This window comes from Engystomops pustulosus, chromosome 1, assembly GCF_040894005.1.
Source record: "Engystomops pustulosus chromosome 1, aEngPut4.maternal, whole genome shotgun sequence".
Lineage (NCBI taxonomy): Eukaryota > Metazoa > Chordata > Amphibia > Anura > Leptodactylidae > Engystomops > Engystomops pustulosus.
In genome coordinates this window covers 5,033,602-5,052,270 of record NC_092411.1, presented here as the reverse complement: position 1 = coordinate 5,052,270, position 18,669 = coordinate 5,033,602, and the positions used below count along the sequence as shown (strand labels likewise).

Genomic DNA, 18,669 nt, shown 5'->3' with positions numbered 1-18,669 from the left:
GTTGTAGCCGGTAATTTCTCAATCCTTCTCGATAACGGTGAATATTTTTCAGTCCGCCCCCAATTGCCACGAGTGTTTTTGAATCTCCAGTGTTGTAGCCACTATTTTGGACCTCTCCTTCATATTGACCAAAATCCTGCCCCCATTGATCAAGGTGTTTTTGATTTTCCAGCCCCTTGTGGCTACTACTGCGGACTCCTTGTATATTGTCTCCAGTATTTTTGAGTCCCTTCTCGTTAAATCCCAAATTTTCTCAATCCTTCTATATAACGGTCAATATTTTTGAGTCCCCAATGTTTTTGAGCTTCCAGCCTCTTGTAGCCACAGTATTTTTGAGCCCCCTCCCCATCGTTACCATTTCTTTTAAGTCCTTCCCATAATTCTGGCCGGTATTTTGTAATCCCTTCTCTTTGTATCCCATATTTTCTGAATCCTCCTCGATAACGGTCAGTATTTTTGAGTCCTCCCCTTCTTTTTGGGTTTCCAGCCCCTTGTAGCCACTATTTTGTACTCTTCATACATTGTATTTTTGAGTCCCTTCTTGGTGTATCCTGTATTTTCTGAATCCTCCTCGATAATGGTTCTTATTATTGAATCAACCCCCCATTGATTCAGGTTTTTTTGAGTTTTCAGCCCCTTGTAGCCTCTAATCTGTACTCCTTATATACTGTGGTTGGTATTTTTGAGTTCTTTCTCATTGTATCCGGAAATTTCTGAATAATTCTCTATAATGATTTGATATTTTCGAGTCCTCCCCCGATTGACGCCAGTGTTTTTGAGTCTCCCGCGTTGTGACCACTACTTTGCCCCCCCCCCCCCCCCCATTGACTGTAGCCGGTATTTTTGAGCACACTCCGCATTGTAACCGTTTCCTTTAAGTCCTCCCGATTTTAGTCCCTACTGATTGTATCCCATATTTTTCTGAATCCTCCTTGATAACAGTGAATATTTTGGAGTCATCCCCCCAGTGATTTTCAGCTTCCAGCCCCTTGTAGCCCCTATTTTATACTCCTTGTATATTGTGTCTACACTTTTTGAGCCCCTTCTAATTGTAGCTGGTATTTGCTGAATCCTTCTCTATAGCAGTCCATATTTTCGAGTCTTCCCCCCGATTAACGCCAGTGTTTTTGAGTCTCCAGCGCTGTAGCCACCACTTTGGACTCCCCCTTGACAGTATTTTTGAGCACCCTCCCCATTTCTTCCCATAATTGTGGACAGTTTTTTTGAGTCCCTTCTCGTTGTATCCCGTATTTTCCCGGTCTTTATGAGTTTTCAGCCCCTTATAGCCACTTTTTTGTACTCTTCATACATTGTGGCCGGTATTTTTGAGCCCCTTCTCGTTGTATCCCGGATTTTCTAAATCCTCCTCGATAACAGTGAATATTTTTGAGTCTCCCTCCCTTCTAGCCTCTACTTTGGACTCCTTCTCTATTGTGTCCGGTATTTTTGAGTCCCTACTACTTGTATCCCGTATTTCCTGAATCCTTCTCTGTGGCGGTGGATATTTTTGAGTCCTCCCCGGTGTTTTTGCGTCTCCTGGCTGTAGTAGCCCTCCTTCTTTTAAGTGGTTGGTATTTTTGAGTCCTGCTCTTTAGTTACCCATAATCTTTGTGCCTTTTCCTCCCTTGTGGACAGTATTTTTCAGTTTGTAAGCTGGAAGGGGGCACATACTTTTATCAGCCCCCCCCCCCCCCACACACACACACACACACACACTGGAGGAGGAGTATCTAATAACAACCAATCAGAGCTCAGCTTTCATTTCCCCATTACAGTTCATATAATGAGATCTGAGCTCTCATTGGATGCCATGAGCTCCTTGTGAAGAGTACATAGCTATACGTGCTGTTCCCGGCTCGGGACACGGAGCAGGATGTGCGGGAGTGACGTCACTGACACACTGTCCAGTCACCGGCGCGTCATCACAGGGTGCGCCGCCCCCCGGGCCCTCGCATGCCCCGCCTATTACCCTCGCCTTCTGGGCGGGGCCGTGACGTCAGCGCGACCCGTGACGTCACAAAAGGAACTAGCAGCGCCTCACTCGGCCGTACAGCTGGGAGCCCGGAGAGTGAGAGACAGCCCGAGCGCCCGCCAGCCCAGGCCTCAGCCCTGCCCGATCACTCCCAGGCCGGGGATTACCGCAAGGCCTCCTCATCCCAAACCGCCCGATCCGGGGGCCACATCACCGGGCACTGGGGGCCCCAAACATTCAGACTGGAGCTGGTCAAGCGCGGGGGCCCCTGAGTGTAGCCCGAGCGGAGGAATTACACCCCAAGAGCTGACACTCACCGGAGACAAAGCAGCAGAGTACAGACCAGGGTGGGCCCAAGAGCTGACACTCACCGGAGACAAAGCAGCAGAGTACAGACCAGGGTGGGCCCAAGAGCTGACACTCACCGGAGACAAAGCAGCAGAGTACAGACCAGGGTGGGCCCAAGAGCTGACACTCACCGGAGACAAAGCAGCAGAGTACAGACCAGGGTGGGCCCAAGAGCTGACACTCACCGGAGACAAAGCAGCAGAGTACAGACCAGGGTGGGCCCAAGAGCTGACACTCACCGGAGACAAAGCAGCTGAGTACAGACCAGGGTGGGCCCAAGAGCTGACACTCACCGGAGACAAAGCAGCAGAGTACAGACCAGGGTGGGCCCAAGAGCTGACACTCACCGGAGACAAAGCAGCAGAGTACGGACCAGGGTGGGCCCAAGAGCTGACACTCACCGGAGTCAAAGCAGCAGAGTACAGACCAGGGTTGGCCCAAGAGCTGACACTCACCGGAGACAAAGCAGCAGAGTACAGACCAGGGTGGGCCCAAGAGCTGACACTCACTGGAGACAAAGCAACTGAGTACGGACCAGGGTGGGCCCAAGAGCTGACACTCACCGGAGACAAAGCAGCAGAGTACGGACCAGGGTGGGCCCAAGAGCTGACACTCACCGGAGACAAAGCAGCAGAGTACAGACCAGGGTGGGCCCAAGAGCTGACACTCACTGGAGACAAAGCAACTGAGTACGGACCAGGGTGGGCCCAAGAGCTGACACTCACCGGAGACAAAGCAGCAGAGTACGGACCAGGGTGGGCCCAAGAGCTGACACTCACCGGAGACAAAGCAGCAGAGTACAGACCAGGGTGGGCCCAAGAGCTGACACTCACTGGAGACAAAGCAACTGAGTACAGACCAGGGTGGGCCCAAGAGCTGACACTCACCGGAGACAAAGCAGCAGAGTACAGACCAGGGTGGGCCCAAGAGCTGACACTCACCGGAGACAAAGCAGCAGAGTACAGACCAGGGTGGGCCCAAGAGCTGACACTCACTGGAGACAAAGCAGCAGAGTACAGACCAGGGTGGGCCCAAGAGCTGACACTCACTGGAGACAAAGCAGCAGAGTACAGACCAGGGTGGGCCCAAGAGCTGACACTCACTGGAGACAAAGCAGCAGAGTACAGACCAGGGTGGGCCCAAGAGCTGACACTCACCGGAGACAAAGCAGCTCCATATCCCCATAGACACTTCCCCCCTCACATCAGGGTGGGCCCAAGAGCTGATACTCGCTCATAACAAAGAAAAACCTTCCTGGAAAGTTGGGGCCCTGCAGCTGACACTCTTGTCCCAGGAGCTTACAATCGCTGCGGGTCTTGGCGTGCCCTCCCCCTATAGCTGCGGGCTCAGGACTGATCGCTGATTTGCCCCTTTTGCCCCCGCCATGGCGCAGCAGATGACCAGCTCGCAGAAGGCGCTGATGCTGGAGCTCAAGTCGCTGCAGGAGGAGCCCGTCGAGGGTTTCCGCATCACCCTGGTGGACGAAAGTGACCTGTACAACTGGGAGGTGGCCATCTTCGGGCCCCCCAATACCCTCTATGAGGGGGGGTACTTTAAGGTGAGTATGGTGCTGAGTAACACCTGAGATTATTACTAATATTGTGTTACATTGTGGGATATGTGACTGTTATAACCTACTTACCTTTCACCATCCAAGGTACATGCACCCTCAGCCCAGCTATGTCACTAGTTGTAGGAAGTGTACGTTTTCTGCTATTGGCTGTAGAAGGTGTCCTATCTGCAGGCAGCATGTTATAGAGCAGGAGGAGCTGAGCAGATTGTACATAGTGTCCTATCTGCAGGCAGCATGTTATAGAGCAGGAGGAGCTGAGCAGATTGTACATAGTGTCCTATCTGCAGGCAGCATGTTATAGATCAGGAGGAGCTGAGTAGATTGTACATAGTGTCCTATCTGCAGGCAGCATGTTATAGAGCAGGAGGAGCTGAGCAGATTGTACATAGTGTCCTATCTGCAGGCAGCATGTTATAGAGCAGGAGGAGCTGAGCAGATTGTACATAGTGTCCTATCTGCAGGCAGCATGTTATAGAGCAGGAGGAGCTGAGCAGATTGTACATGGTGTCCTATCTGCAGGCAGCATGTTATAGAGCAGGAGGAGCTGAGCAGATTGTGCATAGTGTCCTATCTGCAGGCAGCATGTTATAGAACAGGAGGAGCTGAGCAGATTGTACATAGTGTCCTATCTGCAGGCAGCATGTTATAGAGCAGGAGGAGCTGAGCAGATTGTGCATAGTGTCCTATCTGCAGGCAGCATGTTATAGAGCAGGAGGAGCTGAGCAGATTATACATAGTGTCCTATCTGCATGCAGAATGTTATAGAGCAGGAGGAGCTGAGAAGATTGTACATAGTGTCCTATCTGCAGGCAGCATGTTAGAGCAGGAGGAGCTGAGCAGATTGTACATAGTGTCCTATCTGCAGCCAGCATGTTATAGAGCAGGAGGAGCTGAGCAGATTGTACATAGTGTCCTATCTGCAGGCAGCATGTTATAGAGCAGAAGGAGCTGAGCAGATTGTACATAGTGTCTGAACTTAGCACTTAAAGCTTTGTATAAAGGGATTTGGTATAACTAACAAAATCCACTTAATGATCTTTCTATAGTTGGGAGTCAAGTGGGCGGTCCTATCAGTGTTTGGAAACCTTTCTTTTTTTATGAGCAGTTACCCAGATCCCTACCAATCACTGCCTGGGACTCCACCTATCAAAAAGTTATTCTGAAATTCTAAAACACAAAGAAGCTGAATTGTACGACTGATGTAGGAAGAGTAAACCTTTATCTTATGAGAAGGGGTTGGTTAGAATGGAACACACAGCCCCCTAATGGAGAGCCACCCGAATGTAAACAAAAGCTGGAGGTGCCCCCTGTGTATCTCGCACAGTGTGGTCCCCCCGGGGGCGAGGAGATGTGAATAATTTGATGATTGCCCTCACGTGGCTTCGTCAAAGGCGACCTCTGCATAGCCACACGTGAGACCCAACGTGGGCCGTGGAGGGGAGAAATATAATGTGCGGAGAGAACCAGGAACCAGGCGGATGGCTAAAATGGGGAGAAAGAAACTCAGGTGCCGGAAGGGTTAAAAAATCTGTGGTGTTTCCCCTGTAATGATGTTGATAACTTTTCCATAGAACAGATCATCAATATCCATTGGCTAATTCTGCGCTGGAATAACTTGGGGGGGGCTGCAATTCCCAGCAAAAAAGTGCAGTGTGTTGTGTCCTTGAGTCGCCACCATTAGTGGTACCAACATTTCCAGAGTGTCAGATCTGGGCCGCACCTTGTACAATGATCTATTGCCACTCGGCCACATGATCAAAACAAACTTTAGGTTCTTGGTTCCATTTTTTTAGTACCCATACAGGTAACTGAGCCCCCTTGGCTCTGGACCCTGGGCCACCACCAGCGCTCCGCCCCATGTGGCCCAGATGTTTGCAGTAGATGCACATGGCGGCCGCCTACTTTCTCTGTGGGTTCCTGAGACCATTGAGCTGCTGTGCTTCCACGACCTGTTCACACTGTGCAGTAATGTGTGGCATCTGTGGTGCAGTGCTGGTGGGGGCCCAGGTCCCCGAGCCTCGGGGGCTTAGTCTGCCAGTATGGGAGCTCCTGGATCCTGGTGCCGTGAAGTGGTAAGTGGCTCCTACAACCGGATCACAATGTAACTATGCAGCCGGATACATCATTGTATGACGTGCGGGTTTGCAGTCCAGGTCTGTCTTTCTCCAGATGTTGGTTCTGCGGTCAGTGGCGCTGAAGCTTTGAATCCCGGGTCCTCTGACGAGCCACCAAATTCACTAATGCCGGATGCCCACTAGGAAGTTTGGTCCGAGAAACTATTTCCGTTTTTGGGATTTTTTTTTTACACCTCTAATGCCTGGACTGAGCTGACGTTGCTGAGTTCGAACAGGAAAATCCCAAAAGTGTTCGGAATTAGTTTCTTGCTCTGGGGAAATTGGCTTAAGGCTGTTGCATAATTCCCCTTTAAAAACCTGGTTGGTGACCTCCCCTTTAAGCAGCAGTTCTCTGCCTACTAATGGCAATCCAGGAGCCCCAAAAACAGACACCACCCAGGGAGTGTGCGGCTCCTCCCCAGCAGGCTCGTGCTGCCCACCTCCGTGGCTTGGCAGCGGCTGGCGCAGGGGGTTTGGGTTTTGGAGGAGGTTGTGACGCCCCTGCTAGGACTTGTTACAGGAGATTGTAGCTGAGCATGAAGTGCAGGTATCTCCGGACCCGGCAGATGATCCCGCGCTGGAGAATGTGTCATCCCTGCAGAACAAGTTACACCGACCACGAGTGAGGTCACCCCGGTGCACCGCCACCGCCTGCTGGGATAGTCACAGCCGTGTCATCATCTGACTCGGATCGTAAAGGGTTATTATACTAATTGTAAGTCACCCCATCAGAATCCATCCCGATAAACCAGGGACATTACTCATAGATCCAGGCCTCGTGACTGGCATCTAATATCTGTTATCCATTTCCTCCTTCCTTCTAAAATCAACTGCTATAATTATGCTAATGAGTCAAGAGGGAGTTACCCGCGCCCCTCTGTGCTGTAGATTCACAGGCTGTTAAGCTGTCGCTTCCCCCTGATACCACAACACTTCCCCACCTGCTGTAAACTCACATAGTGGAAGGGGGTGGGGGAGTGCTCCTGCACAGTGTAACAGTGTAAAGATACAACAGGGAGGGGCTCTGGTAACACCCTTTTGATTCATTAGCATAATTGTTAAGGTTGTTTTTCATGGATAACAAACAATGAATCCTCCAGTGGTTTGTTGGATTTTCTTCTACACTCGTTAAGGTTGAACCTAGAAGGTTCTAGGTGCCTTCATGCCAGGTTATAAGAGTTGCTAATTTAAAGGAACCGTCCTACTGCTCCATGATATTCTAAGGGAATGTTGGAAATTGTTAAGGAGGGTTTTAGGAAATCTAAGGCACTTTGCTAGGTGGTGAATGTGAATGTGTCGGAGATACCCGTGCGCTGTGCTCAGCAATTTTCCACACTCCCATAATATGGAATGGAGCAGCAGGACACATGCCCAACCTGCATGATGATGGGTTCTCTCCGTTCCCGTGACTATAAGGACTGACGGGTCCAGGGCCTTGATGCATCTAATGTTCATCCTGATCCCTCTGATGTGACGGGGACCGTGCAACCCTTTGGCGTGCAGTCGGTAGGACGCGCTGTACGTGTCGGCACAGGCTTCTCACAGCAGATGTTCTGTCCCGGGGCTCCTGGAGATGAACCGTGGGGCCGGACAGACGTCTCCTTGTCTGCACTGCTCCAGTCAGGGGAGAAATTCCAGCCTGGAATGTTATAGGTGCCAGAAGGGGGGTGGTATATGGTCTATACCGTAGGGGTCACTGCTGCACTCATTCTCCCTAATACTTCCCTATAAACTTATTGGTCTGTAGGAATCGCATGACCTGCTGTAGAAGAGGTGAATGGGTAAAGATCTGGGCCCCTGGGTCGGCTCCTTCGTGACCTGCCACTTGCATGAAAGGGATTTTCCCATTTTATTGTTGGGATGTGATTGGGTGACGGCAGAGCTGCCCCGTTCAGACCCTGTCACTCACTGCACATGCCCTCGATAGCCCCTGGTCCCCGTATAATCATCCTATAATTCTGTTGGTGAACCAGATGGCTCTGGATGAACAGACCTGTGCAGGGGGTGCTGCAGGCCGGGCTCTGCTTCATGTAACTACTACTGCGACCAGTGGGATGTGATACAGTGACCTCTGCTGTGCGACCTCTAAGGACAGGAAAGTCGTCTGTACGAGGGAAAAGCTTGATCGGCTGCAGTGCGTGCCATAGAGAAGGAGCACGCTCTGCCCCATCCGCCTGTAATCTGCATCCGCACGTGGACTGCTCTGCCCCATCTGCCTGTAATCTGCATCCGCACGTGGACTGCTCTGCCCCATCTGCCTGTAATCTGCATCCGCACGTGGACTGCTCTGCCCCATCTGCCTGTAGTCTGCATCCGCTCGTGGACTGCACTGCTCTGCCCCATCTGCCTGTAATCTGCATCCGCACGTGGACTGCTCTGCCCCATCTGCCTGTAATCTGCATCCGCACGTGGACTGCTCTGCCCCATCTGCCTGTAATCTGCATCCGCACGTGGACTGCTCTGCCCCATCTGCCTGTAATCTGCATCCGCACGTGGACTGCTCTGCCCCATCTGCCTGTAATCTGCATCCGCACGTGGACTGCTCTGCCCCATCTGCCTGTAATCTGCATCCGCACGTGGACTGCTCTGCCCCATCTGCCTGTAATCTGCATCCGCACGTGGACTGCTCTGCCCCATCTGCCTGTAATCTGCATCCGCACGTGGACTGCTCTGCCCCATCTGCCTGTAATCTGCATCCGCACGTGGACTGCTCTGCCCCATCTGCCTGTAGTCTGCATCCGCTCGTGGACTGCGCTGCTCTGCCCCATCTGCCTGTAGTCTGCATCCGCTCGTGGACTGCGCTGCTCTGCCCCATCCGCCTGTAATCTGCATCCGCTCGTGGACTGCGCTGCTCTGCCCCATCCGCCTGTAATCTGCATCCGCTCGTGGACTGCGCTGCTCTGCCCCATCCGCCTGTAATCTGCATCCGCTCGTGGACTGCGCTGCTCTGCCCCATCCGCCTGTAATCTGCATCCGCTCGTGGACTGCGCCGCTCTGCCCCATCCGCCTGTAATCTGCATCCGCTCGTGGACTGCGCCGCTCTGCCCCATCCGCCTGTAATCTGCATCCGCTCGTGGACTGCGCCGCTCTGCCCCATCCGCCTGTAATCTGCATCCGCTCGTGGACTGCGCCGCTCTGCCCCATCCGCCTGTAATCTGCATCCGCTCGTGGACTGCGCCGCTCTGCCCCATCCGCCTGTAATCTGCATCCGCTTGTGGACTGCGCCGCTCTGCCCCATCCGCCTGTAATCTGCATCCGCTCGTGGACTGCACTGCTCTGCCCCATCTGCCTGTAATCTGCATCCGCACGTGGACTGCTCTGCCCCATCTGCCTGTAATCTGCATCCGCACGTGGACTGCTCTGCCCCATCTGCCTGTAATCTGCATCCGCACGTGGACTGCTCTGCCCCATCTGCCTGTAATCTGCATCCGCACGTGGACTGCTCTGCCCCATCTGCCTGTAATCTGCATCCGCACGTGGACTGCTCTGCCCCATCTGCCTGTAGTCTGCATCCGCTCGTGGACTGCGCTGCTCTGCCCCATCCGCCTGTAGTCTGCATCCGCTCGTGGACTGCGCTGCTCTGCCCCATCCGCCTGTAATCTGCATCCGCTCGTGGACTGCGCTGCTCTGCCCCATCCGCCTGTAATCTGCATCCGCTCGTGGACTGCGCTGCTCTGCCCCATCCGCCTGTAATCTGCATCCGCTCGTGGACTGCGCCGCTCTGCCCCATCCGCCTGTAATCTGCATCCGCTCGTGGACTGCGCCGCTCTGCCCCATCCGCCTGTAATCTGCATCCGCTCGTGGACTGCGCCGCTCTGCCCCATCCGCCTGTAATCTGCATCCGCTTGTGGACTGCGCCGCTCTGCCCCATCCGCCTGTAATCTGCATCCGCTTGTGGACTGCGCCGCTCTGCCCCATCCGCCTGTAATCTGCATCCGCTTGTGGACTGCGCCGCTCTGCCCCATCCGCCTGTAATCTGCATCCGCTCGTGGACTGCGCCGCTCTGCCCCATCCGCCTGTAATCTGCATCCGCTCGTGGACTGCGCCGCTCTGCCCCATCCGCCTGTAATCTGCATCCGCTTGTGGACTGCGCCGCTCTGCCCCATCCGCCTGTAATCTGCATCCGCTTGTGGACTGCGCCGCTCTGCCCCATCCGCCTGTAATCTGCATCCGCTCGTGGACTGCGCTGCTCTGCCGCTGTGTGGCAAGGCTCCTATCTGTACAGGCAGCACCGTCCCTTTAAATGGCTTCTTCTACTGTAATATATATTGTCAGTTGTGTGGATGCAGCCTGCAGTGTAAAGCATGGAGGCTTTCATGGAAAATTACAGCTAGATATTTTATTTAAAAGACCCCCCGACCGTCTGATGCCCTGAGGCTCACCGGGTCCTAGTGTAGCCTGGAGATCTCTACCAGCGGAGGGGGTCTCTGCCCCGGTCAGTGATTGGCTGCAGTGGTCACATGCCCGTGTTGGGATTTCATGGCTGTTGGGGATCAGTGAGAGGGATCAGTGTTTCTTTGTCCTACATCACTTTGTTAAAGGGGTTGAACTACGTGTTAGTCCCGCCCCCGTCGTACAGAAAAGGGCGATATCTATACCCCATAAAGGGGAGGGGTCTGACCACTGGTCCCCAGAATAATGCGTCCTGTGCCTCCTTTGTAGCGCCGCTCAGGTCAGTCGGAGTTCACCGTCCCGGGGTATGTGAGTGCATTGTCTTGCGACACAATTTAGAATTTTAAATCCCGCGCTCAGCCCGAATAAGTCGGGTTGTCCGACGTCTGACCCCTGATTTGTGTCTCATGAAAGTCGTTGCGTGCGCCGAAAACCCCTGTTAAATGCGGCGCAAAACGGAAATAGTCAGGAAACGCCGACGGAAATGCAGTGTGCCGACCCTTAGTAAATGTGCCCCAATGTATCAATTTCTTGTAGTTTTCTAGATCTCTGCTTGCTGTCATTCTATGCGAAGCTTCATTTATTTTCTGTGGATATAAACCCATCCCTGATGTCACACAGGTGCAGGGCTCATTATATCCCTGGTCATATGATGTCACACAGGTGCACAGCTCATTATATCCCTGGTCATGTGATGTCACACAGGTGCACGGCTCATTATATCCCTGGTCATGTGATGTCACACAGGTGCACAGCTCATTATATCCCTGGTCATGTGATGTCACACAGGTGCACGGCTCATTATATCCCTGGTCATGTGATGTCACACAGGTGCACAGCTCATTATATCCCTGGTCATGTGATGTCACACAGGTGCACGGCTCGTTATATTCCTGGTCATGTGATGTCACACAGTTGCACGGCTCGTTATATCCCTGGTCATGTGATGTCACACAGAGGTAGGGATTGTTATATCCCTGGTCATGTGATGTCACACAGGTGCACGGCTCATTATATCCCTGGTCTTGTGATGTCACACAGTTGCACGGCTCGTTATATCCCTGGTCATGTGATGTCACACAGGTGCACGGCTTGTTATATCCCTGGTCTTGTGATGTCACACAGGTGCACGGCTCGTTATATCCCTGGTCATGTGATGTCACACGGGTGCACGGCTCACTGCATATCCCTGGTCTTGTGAGCCATGCACCTGTGTGACATCACGAGTGACATCCCATGACCAGGGATATATGAGCCTGGGGTGTATCGAGCCGTGCACCCATGTGACATCACGTGACCAGGGACCGGTGATTATCCACGAGAAGTAAACAATGAAGCTTCCTAGAGAATGACAGCAAGCAGAGATGTAGAAAAGAGATGGTAAAGTTGCAGAGCTTCTAATTACACTAAAATATGTATTTAGGAACATTGACAATCCCTTTAAGAGGAACCTCTTTACATCATGGCAGGGGCATGACCCGGTACACTTTCCTGGTAGGGCAGCGCCCGCCTCTGCATTATGATGAGTCTCCGTAGTATTGTCCCTGCAGATGTTTGGGAAAGCTGGGTAGGGTCTTCATCTCTCCTGTTACCCAGCTTTCCCAGCAGTATTTTCTCTGCACTGGAGGTGAGGCTGTAGATGAGGCAGAGGTCAGGTCCTGGCGCTCCTCCTGGCGCTGGTGCCCATGGGTGGTATGTGGCTCATCAGATGAGTTAACTCTTTAAGTATTCCCAGAATAATCTTGTGGTATGTAGCACTCACCCCCTGGAGATGACGGGTCACATGACGCGCCCTCGGGTGCCCTGGGAGCTGTCACCCTCTTGTTTTCCTCCTGTCTTCACATTCCCTGGCAGTGGACCTTTGTGGGTCACCTGATGGGCGGTCATTTTCCTCGTAACCAGAGCTCAGGCGTGGTGACCTAAGAGATTATTTTTACTATGTTATTAGTTGTGAGAAACCTCAGCGACGTCTCTCCCCGTAAGAGCGAATTCACATGGAGCAGTCTTATCACTGGACGTCCCCTGTAGTCTGCGTTATAGAAGTTCTTGTGTGTAGTGAGATCCGCTCTTCACCATGTATAGTACCTTTCTGAGCACAACATGGGGACTAATGCTGCAGCCTTGTAGCTGCTTACACAGCACTATCTGTGCCTTCATCACTTCATCGCAAAGACAAGGAGGCAGTGATATCTGTGCCTATATCAACTACAGGCAGAGACAAGGAGGCAGTGATATCTGTGCCTTCATCACTTCATCGCAAAGACAAGGAGGCAGTGATATCTGTGCCTATATCAACTACAGGCAGAGGCAAGGAGGCAGTGATATCTGTGCCTTTCTCAATTACAGGCAGAGAGGAGGAGGCAGTGATATCTGTGACTTCATCGCAAAGACAAGGAGGCAGTGATATCTGTGCCTATATCAACTACAGGCAGAGACAAGGAGGCAGTGATATCTGTGCCTATATCAACTACAGGCAGAGGCAAGGAGGCAGTGATATCTGTGCCTTCATCACTTCATCGCAAAGACAAGGAGGCAGTGATATCTGTGCCTATATCAACTACAGGCAGAGACAAGGAGGCAGTGATATCTGTGCCTTCATCACTTCATCGCAAAGACAAGGAGGCAGTGATATCTGTGCCTATATCAACTACAGGCAGAGGCAAGGAGGCAGTGATATCTGTGCCTTTCTCAATTACAGGCAGAGAGGAGGAGGCAGTGATATCTGTGACTTCATCGCAAAGACAAGGAGGCAGTGATATCTGTGCCTATATCAACTACAGGCAAAGACAAGGAGGCAGTGATATCTGTGCCTATATCAACTACAGGCAGAGGCAAGGAGGCAGTGATATCTGTGCCTTCATCACTTCATCGCAAAGACAAGGAGGCAGTGATATCTGTGCCTATATCAACTACAGGCAGAGACAAGGAGGCAGTGATATCTGTGCCTATATCAACTACAGGCAGAGACAAGGAGGCAGTGATATCTGTGCCTTCATCACTTCATCGCAAAGACAAGGAGGCAGTGATATCTGTGCCTATATCAACTACAGGCAGAGGCAAGGAGGCAGTGATATCTGTGCCTTTCTCAATTACAGGCAGAGGCAAGGAGGCAGTGATATCTGTGCCTATATCAACTACAGGCAGAGGCAAGGAGGCAGTGATATCTGTGCCTATATCAACTACAGGCAGAGGCAAGGAGGCAGTGATATCTGTGCCTATATCAACTACAGGCAGAGGCAAGGAGGCAGTGATATCTGTGCCTATATCAACTACAGGCAGAGGCAAGGAGGCAGTGATATCTGTGCCTATATCAACTACAGGCAGAGGCAAGGAGGCAGTGATATCTGTGCCTATATCAACTACAGGCAGAGACAAGGAGGCAGTGATATCTGTGCCTTCATCACTTCATCGCAAAGACAAGGAGGCAGTGATATCTGTGCCTATATCAACTACAGGCAGAGGCAAGGAGGCAGTGATATCTGTGCCTATATCAACTACAGGCAGAGGCAAGGAGGCAGTGATATCTGTGCCTATATCAACTACAGGCAGAGGCAAGGAGGCAGTGATATCTGTGCCTATATCAACTACAGGCAGAGACAAGGAGGCAGTGATATCTGTGCCTATATCAACTACAGGCAGAGACAAGGAGGCAGTGATATCTGTGCCTATATCAACTACAGGCAGAGACAAGGAGGCAGTGATATCTGTGCCTTCATCACTTCATCGCAAAGACAAGGAGGCAGTGATATCTGTGCCTTCATCACTTCATCGCAAAGACAAGGAGGCAGTGATATCTGTGCCTTTATCAATTACGGGCAGAGACGAGGAGGCTGTAATATCTGTGCCGTCGTCACTTACGGGCAGAGAGGTGGTACTATCTGTACCTATTTGTACAGGGGGAGACGGACGTACTATCTGTGTCTGTATTGTTTATGGGAAGCGAAGAGGAGGTAGTAATAACCTGGAGAAGGTAGTAATATCTGTAGCAGTGCTTGTACAGTGGAGCTAACGCCCCTAATGCTATGGTTTACAGGCAGTATCATATGTTTGTGCCATTTACATATAAACAAGGAGGCAGTAGTATCTGTGCCTAGATAAATCTCTCTGAAAGAGACACTACACCTGCATCATTTATAGGAAGAGATGAGGAGACGGCAATATCTGTTCTTAAATCTTTAACGTGGAGAGTTGGCATTAGACAAGGAGGCAGTAATATCTGTGCCAGCATTTACAGGGAGAAAGGAAGGGAAGGCAAGTCCTATCTGTGCCAACGTGATTATACAGTCATTTGTTTGCTTAAGAGCAAGTGATGCAGTACTATCTGTGCCCATGTAATGGTCTCCATCCTGTAGTTCTCCATCAGTGCGGACATGCTGAGAGTTGTAGTGTGCGGGTTCAGTCTCTGGGCTGTAAGAGGCGGAGTCATTGGAAGAAAAGTTTTTAGACTTTTGAAACGTATTGGTGGTTGTGATCCCTCTGTGCTGTAGCTTCAGGCTATTACACTGTGCAGGAGAGGGAAGTGCTGAGGAGAGACAGTGTAACGGCCTGTGGAGTTGCAGCACGGAGGAGTTCTCAATGTCCATGAGAGCCCTTCAGGCTCATTAGCATAATTATAAAAGTTGATTTTAGAAAGGCCACAGATAACAGATATAAGATGCCACAGTCCCGGTGCCTGGATCCTTGAGTAACGTCCCTGCTTTATCAGGATGGAGTCTGGATTTACTTTTAAGGATGTCTGAACACATTGCAGGGCACACCCCAGACACGGGTCGTGGCACACGTGGTGTGTGATTCCCCCCCATTACATGTGGCGCAGCCTATTGGTTGCACTATTTCCTGCATTGGGGGCTTCTATAGATGTGTATGGGGTCTCTACTGTACATACAGGGGTATTCTATGAAGGACATGGAGGATGTGCACCTATGGGTATCTGTGCACGTTGTGAGATGGCGGCTGCACTTACCACAGGGGCAGTTCCCCAGCTCTGACACGTGCACACCAGGCGGCAGTGTCCTATGATGATATATTCGCTGTATTACGTGTGCCGGCACCCTGAGGGGCTGCAGCGGAGCACCCTAATATAGGTGCACTATAGTACCCGCTGCCATATTGGCTTCTCCTTGCACCCTAGGGCTGTACAGTGAGTGAAGCTCGGCTCTGCAGGCCAGGTATGACACGCGGTGACCTGAGAGCTCCGGTGTACATTACTGAATGGGGAACTGGAGACGAGCACAGACGTCACCTGTCGTCCTGTGATAAACGCTCGGGGTCGTCCGCTTCTCCTGCTCCTCTGTGGCCGTGCAGCGCGTGGAGCTTTCTATGGCGCAGTTCACACCTGCTCCCGGGCTTCTCGTTACACCGGGTTGTATGTATGTAGCAGAATTGGTCTTCGCTCCGCTACATACTTTGCTCTCGATTTACAGGGTTTTGATTATCAGGGAAATGGGTCAATTTGTTCCATAAACTTTTGGATTGTTTTGTATTTCTCCCCTCTGTGTCCTGGAGTAATGTGGGAGCCCCCGGGGCCCCTGCCTGTTGTGTGGCCTCGGCTCCGGCCTCGGTCCTGAGTGGCCATGTGCTGACAGGGCTGCGAGCAATAAATAGCCTGGCAGGACGCCCGTCGCCATCAGCCGGTATCTGCCTGGAGTCCACTCGTGGCCCGACCCGCTCCGTCCCAGGATTAACCCCTCCGGTGCTCTGCATAGAAGGTCTTCCCTGAGTAAGAGGAGTATTAATACTCGGGCAGGAGGGGTCTGGATGGCGGGGATGGTGATGGGATTGTTAGTGGCTGATGATGTGACTGTGTCTTATTACTTGTGGTCTCACCCTCCTCGTATGTTCTCTTCCAGGCGCACATCAAATTCCCCATAGATTATCCGTATTCTCCGCCCACTTTCCGTTTCCTGACAAAGATGTGGCACCCCAATATATACGAGGTAAGAACATGACGGATAATACAGAACTTGTGTGGTCCCCTGGCCGGTACTGATACCGACAGCTTCAGGATAGATCAAGAATATCAGATTGTTGGGGGTCCGACACCTGGAAATGGCCCTGATCCGCTCCAGCAGGCGGCCTCGTATACCAGTCCCTTCTCTATATGTATAACCTATATATGGGCTACTGATTATTAGTCCGTATACGATCAGAGGGTCAAAGTGATGGATCTGTAAAAACAACCAGAAAGAGATCGAGAACCCTAAGAATCCGGCCTCTGAGTAGATCATGTCCGGCCCAGTTCTTGGTTCCCGCTGACAGATTTGGGTCAGATCAGCTGCTTCCAGGGAAATGTAGAATCACATGACGACCCTTCACATGGTGGGATGGGATGGTGGGATTCCCTGGTCGCTCTGTAACGACCCTTCGCATGGTGGGATGGGATGGTGGGATTCCCCGGTCGCTCTGTAACGACCCCCTTCCTTCTGTGTTCTTAGAATGGTGACGTCTGCATCTCGATCCTGCACCCGCCTGTAGACGACCCACAGAGCGGAGAGCTGCCTTCAGAGCGGTGGAACCCCACCCAGAACGTCAGGTAGGTGGGAAGGCGGAGTAATGGGTGTAAGCTGCCTCCATTGGCTTAATCCACTTTTATGCATTGGAGACCCGAGAGTTGAGTATTGGTCACCACAGGAGGTCTCCCGGCCTTGAGTCACTCCCAGTATTTTTTTATTTAGTGGGCTTTTTCATTGATGACCCTTTACCTTAAAGGTCATCTACCACCAGGATGAAGGACTGTATGCAAATTAGCCTGAGGGGCTCCAGGCTCCATTATCACCTATGGCTTATTTGCATACAGTCCTTCATCCTGGTGGTAGATGACCTTTGGGCTGGGGTTGCAACCCCAGCCCAAAGTGGCTTTTTTGAGATGGGTAGAACCCGAATGCCGAAACCTGCAGCATTGCGGGTCGGGTCCTTTCAACCCTACTTGTAATCGACGGTTTAATCCACCCCAAAATATGAGACGATTGTGCGTAGATTTTGGAGATTTTAGATCCGTACCATGTAGAGCGGAGATCTATGGCAAACGATCTGCAGATAATATCCGCTTCCATGTGGAATTGTTTGGGACAGTCGGAGCAGGAACTTCCTATAATTCCCAGAGATGCGGATGATCCGCTGCATTTCCTGATCCATTCTAGAGAATTTGATCTGCTGCGGCACAATCTGCTGCGGCACAATCTGCACCCTATCCGGTGGCTTTTTATTGCAGATCTCCATGTAGAACATCTAAGTGCTGCCATGTCACCTCTTGTCTCCTCCGTAGGACGATCCTGCTGAGTGTCATCTCCCTCCTCAACGAACCCAACACCTTCTCTCCGGCCAACGTAGACGCGTCCGTAATGTTCAGGAAATGGAGGGACAGTAAAGGAAAAGACAAGGAATACGCCGAAATCATCAGGTGAGCCCCCGCCCGTCCTGTAGGGAGGATGTCCCCTGTGTAATGAGGTGTCACCGGCCTCTTCTCATCCGTTGTCTCCTCAGGAAACAAGTGTCGGCGACCAAAGCCGAAGCGGAGAAAGACGGAGTGAAAGTTCCCACCACCCTGGCGGAATATTGCATCAAAACCAAAGTGCCTTCTAGTGACAACAGCTCAGACTTGCTATACGACGACTTGTACGACGACGACATAGATGACGACGAGGAGGAGGAGGAGGACGCCGACTGTTATGACGACGACGACTCCGGGAACGAGGAGTCGTGACGCTCGCCACCGCGCGTGCTCTTGGCTCTCTCTCTCTCCTTTCTCACGGCCTGACCCTATGACCTTCCTGCGCTCCGACCCTCGGCCTCTCCCCGACCTCCTCCCTTGCTGACTTCGGGCCACAAATGGAGAGGTGTTGCCCCGGCGGGCGTCCTGCCGGCCTCCACTGATATAAGGATATAAAGAGACCAGTCTTCTGGCGGATAGCGCGGTTGCACACTTGGAATTTTTTTTTGTTGTTGTTTTTCTTTCCTTGCTCCATTTCTACGGACCTTTTACAAGCAGAATACAAGGGATGTGGGGAAAACGTGGCACCTCACGGAATCTCTCAAGTTCTCGTTGCCGACCTGCAAACGTCTGGGGGGGGGGGGGGGGCGGAGGCAAAAAATAATTTTTTTTTTGTTTTACTTTTTAATCACTTCCTTTTCCTGTTTATATTTGAAACAAAAAAAAAATAGGCAAAAAAGAAAAAAAAATTTACAAAAAAAATGTCAAACTGACGGCTCAACTTTGGTTTGGTTCACGTTGCGACCTGCGTGGATGTTCTTCAGCCGGAGAAATGTCGCTG

The 18,669-nt window shown here is 51.7% G+C and overlaps 1 protein-coding gene across 1 annotated transcript; it reads left to right on the top strand.

Moving 5' to 3' along the window:
* The first annotated feature begins 3,193 nt into the window (after positions 1-3,193).
* UBE2R2 (ubiquitin conjugating enzyme E2 R2) lies at positions 3,194-18,462 on the top strand. The gene is made up of 5 exons (XM_072132831.1): positions 3,194-3,878; positions 16,249-16,335; positions 16,834-16,931; positions 17,664-17,798; positions 17,882-18,462. Exons 1-5 carry the CDS (start codon positions 3,705-3,707, stop codon positions 18,099-18,101), a joined length of 714 nt encoding a protein of 237 aa, XP_071988932.1. The 5' UTR covers positions 3,194-3,704; the 3' UTR covers positions 18,102-18,462.
* The last annotated feature ends 207 nt before the right edge of the window (positions 18,463-18,669 follow it).

What these genes read in the sequence shown, in the direction of transcription:
- UBE2R2 (XM_072132831.1), top strand. Translation starts at nt 3,705, where the DNA reads ATGGCGCAGCAGATGACCAGCTCGCAGAAGGCGCTGATGCTGGAGCTC. An exon ending in ATGAGGGGGGGTACTTTAAG is followed by an intron (nt 3,879 to 16,248) that starts GTGAGTATGGTG and finishes GTTCTCTTCCAG; the next exon opens with GCGCACATCAAATTCCCCAT. An exon ending in GAATACGCCGAAATCATCAG is followed by an intron (nt 17,799 to 17,881) that starts GTGAGCCCCCGC and finishes TTGTCTCCTCAG; the next exon opens with GAAACAAGTGTCGGCGACCA.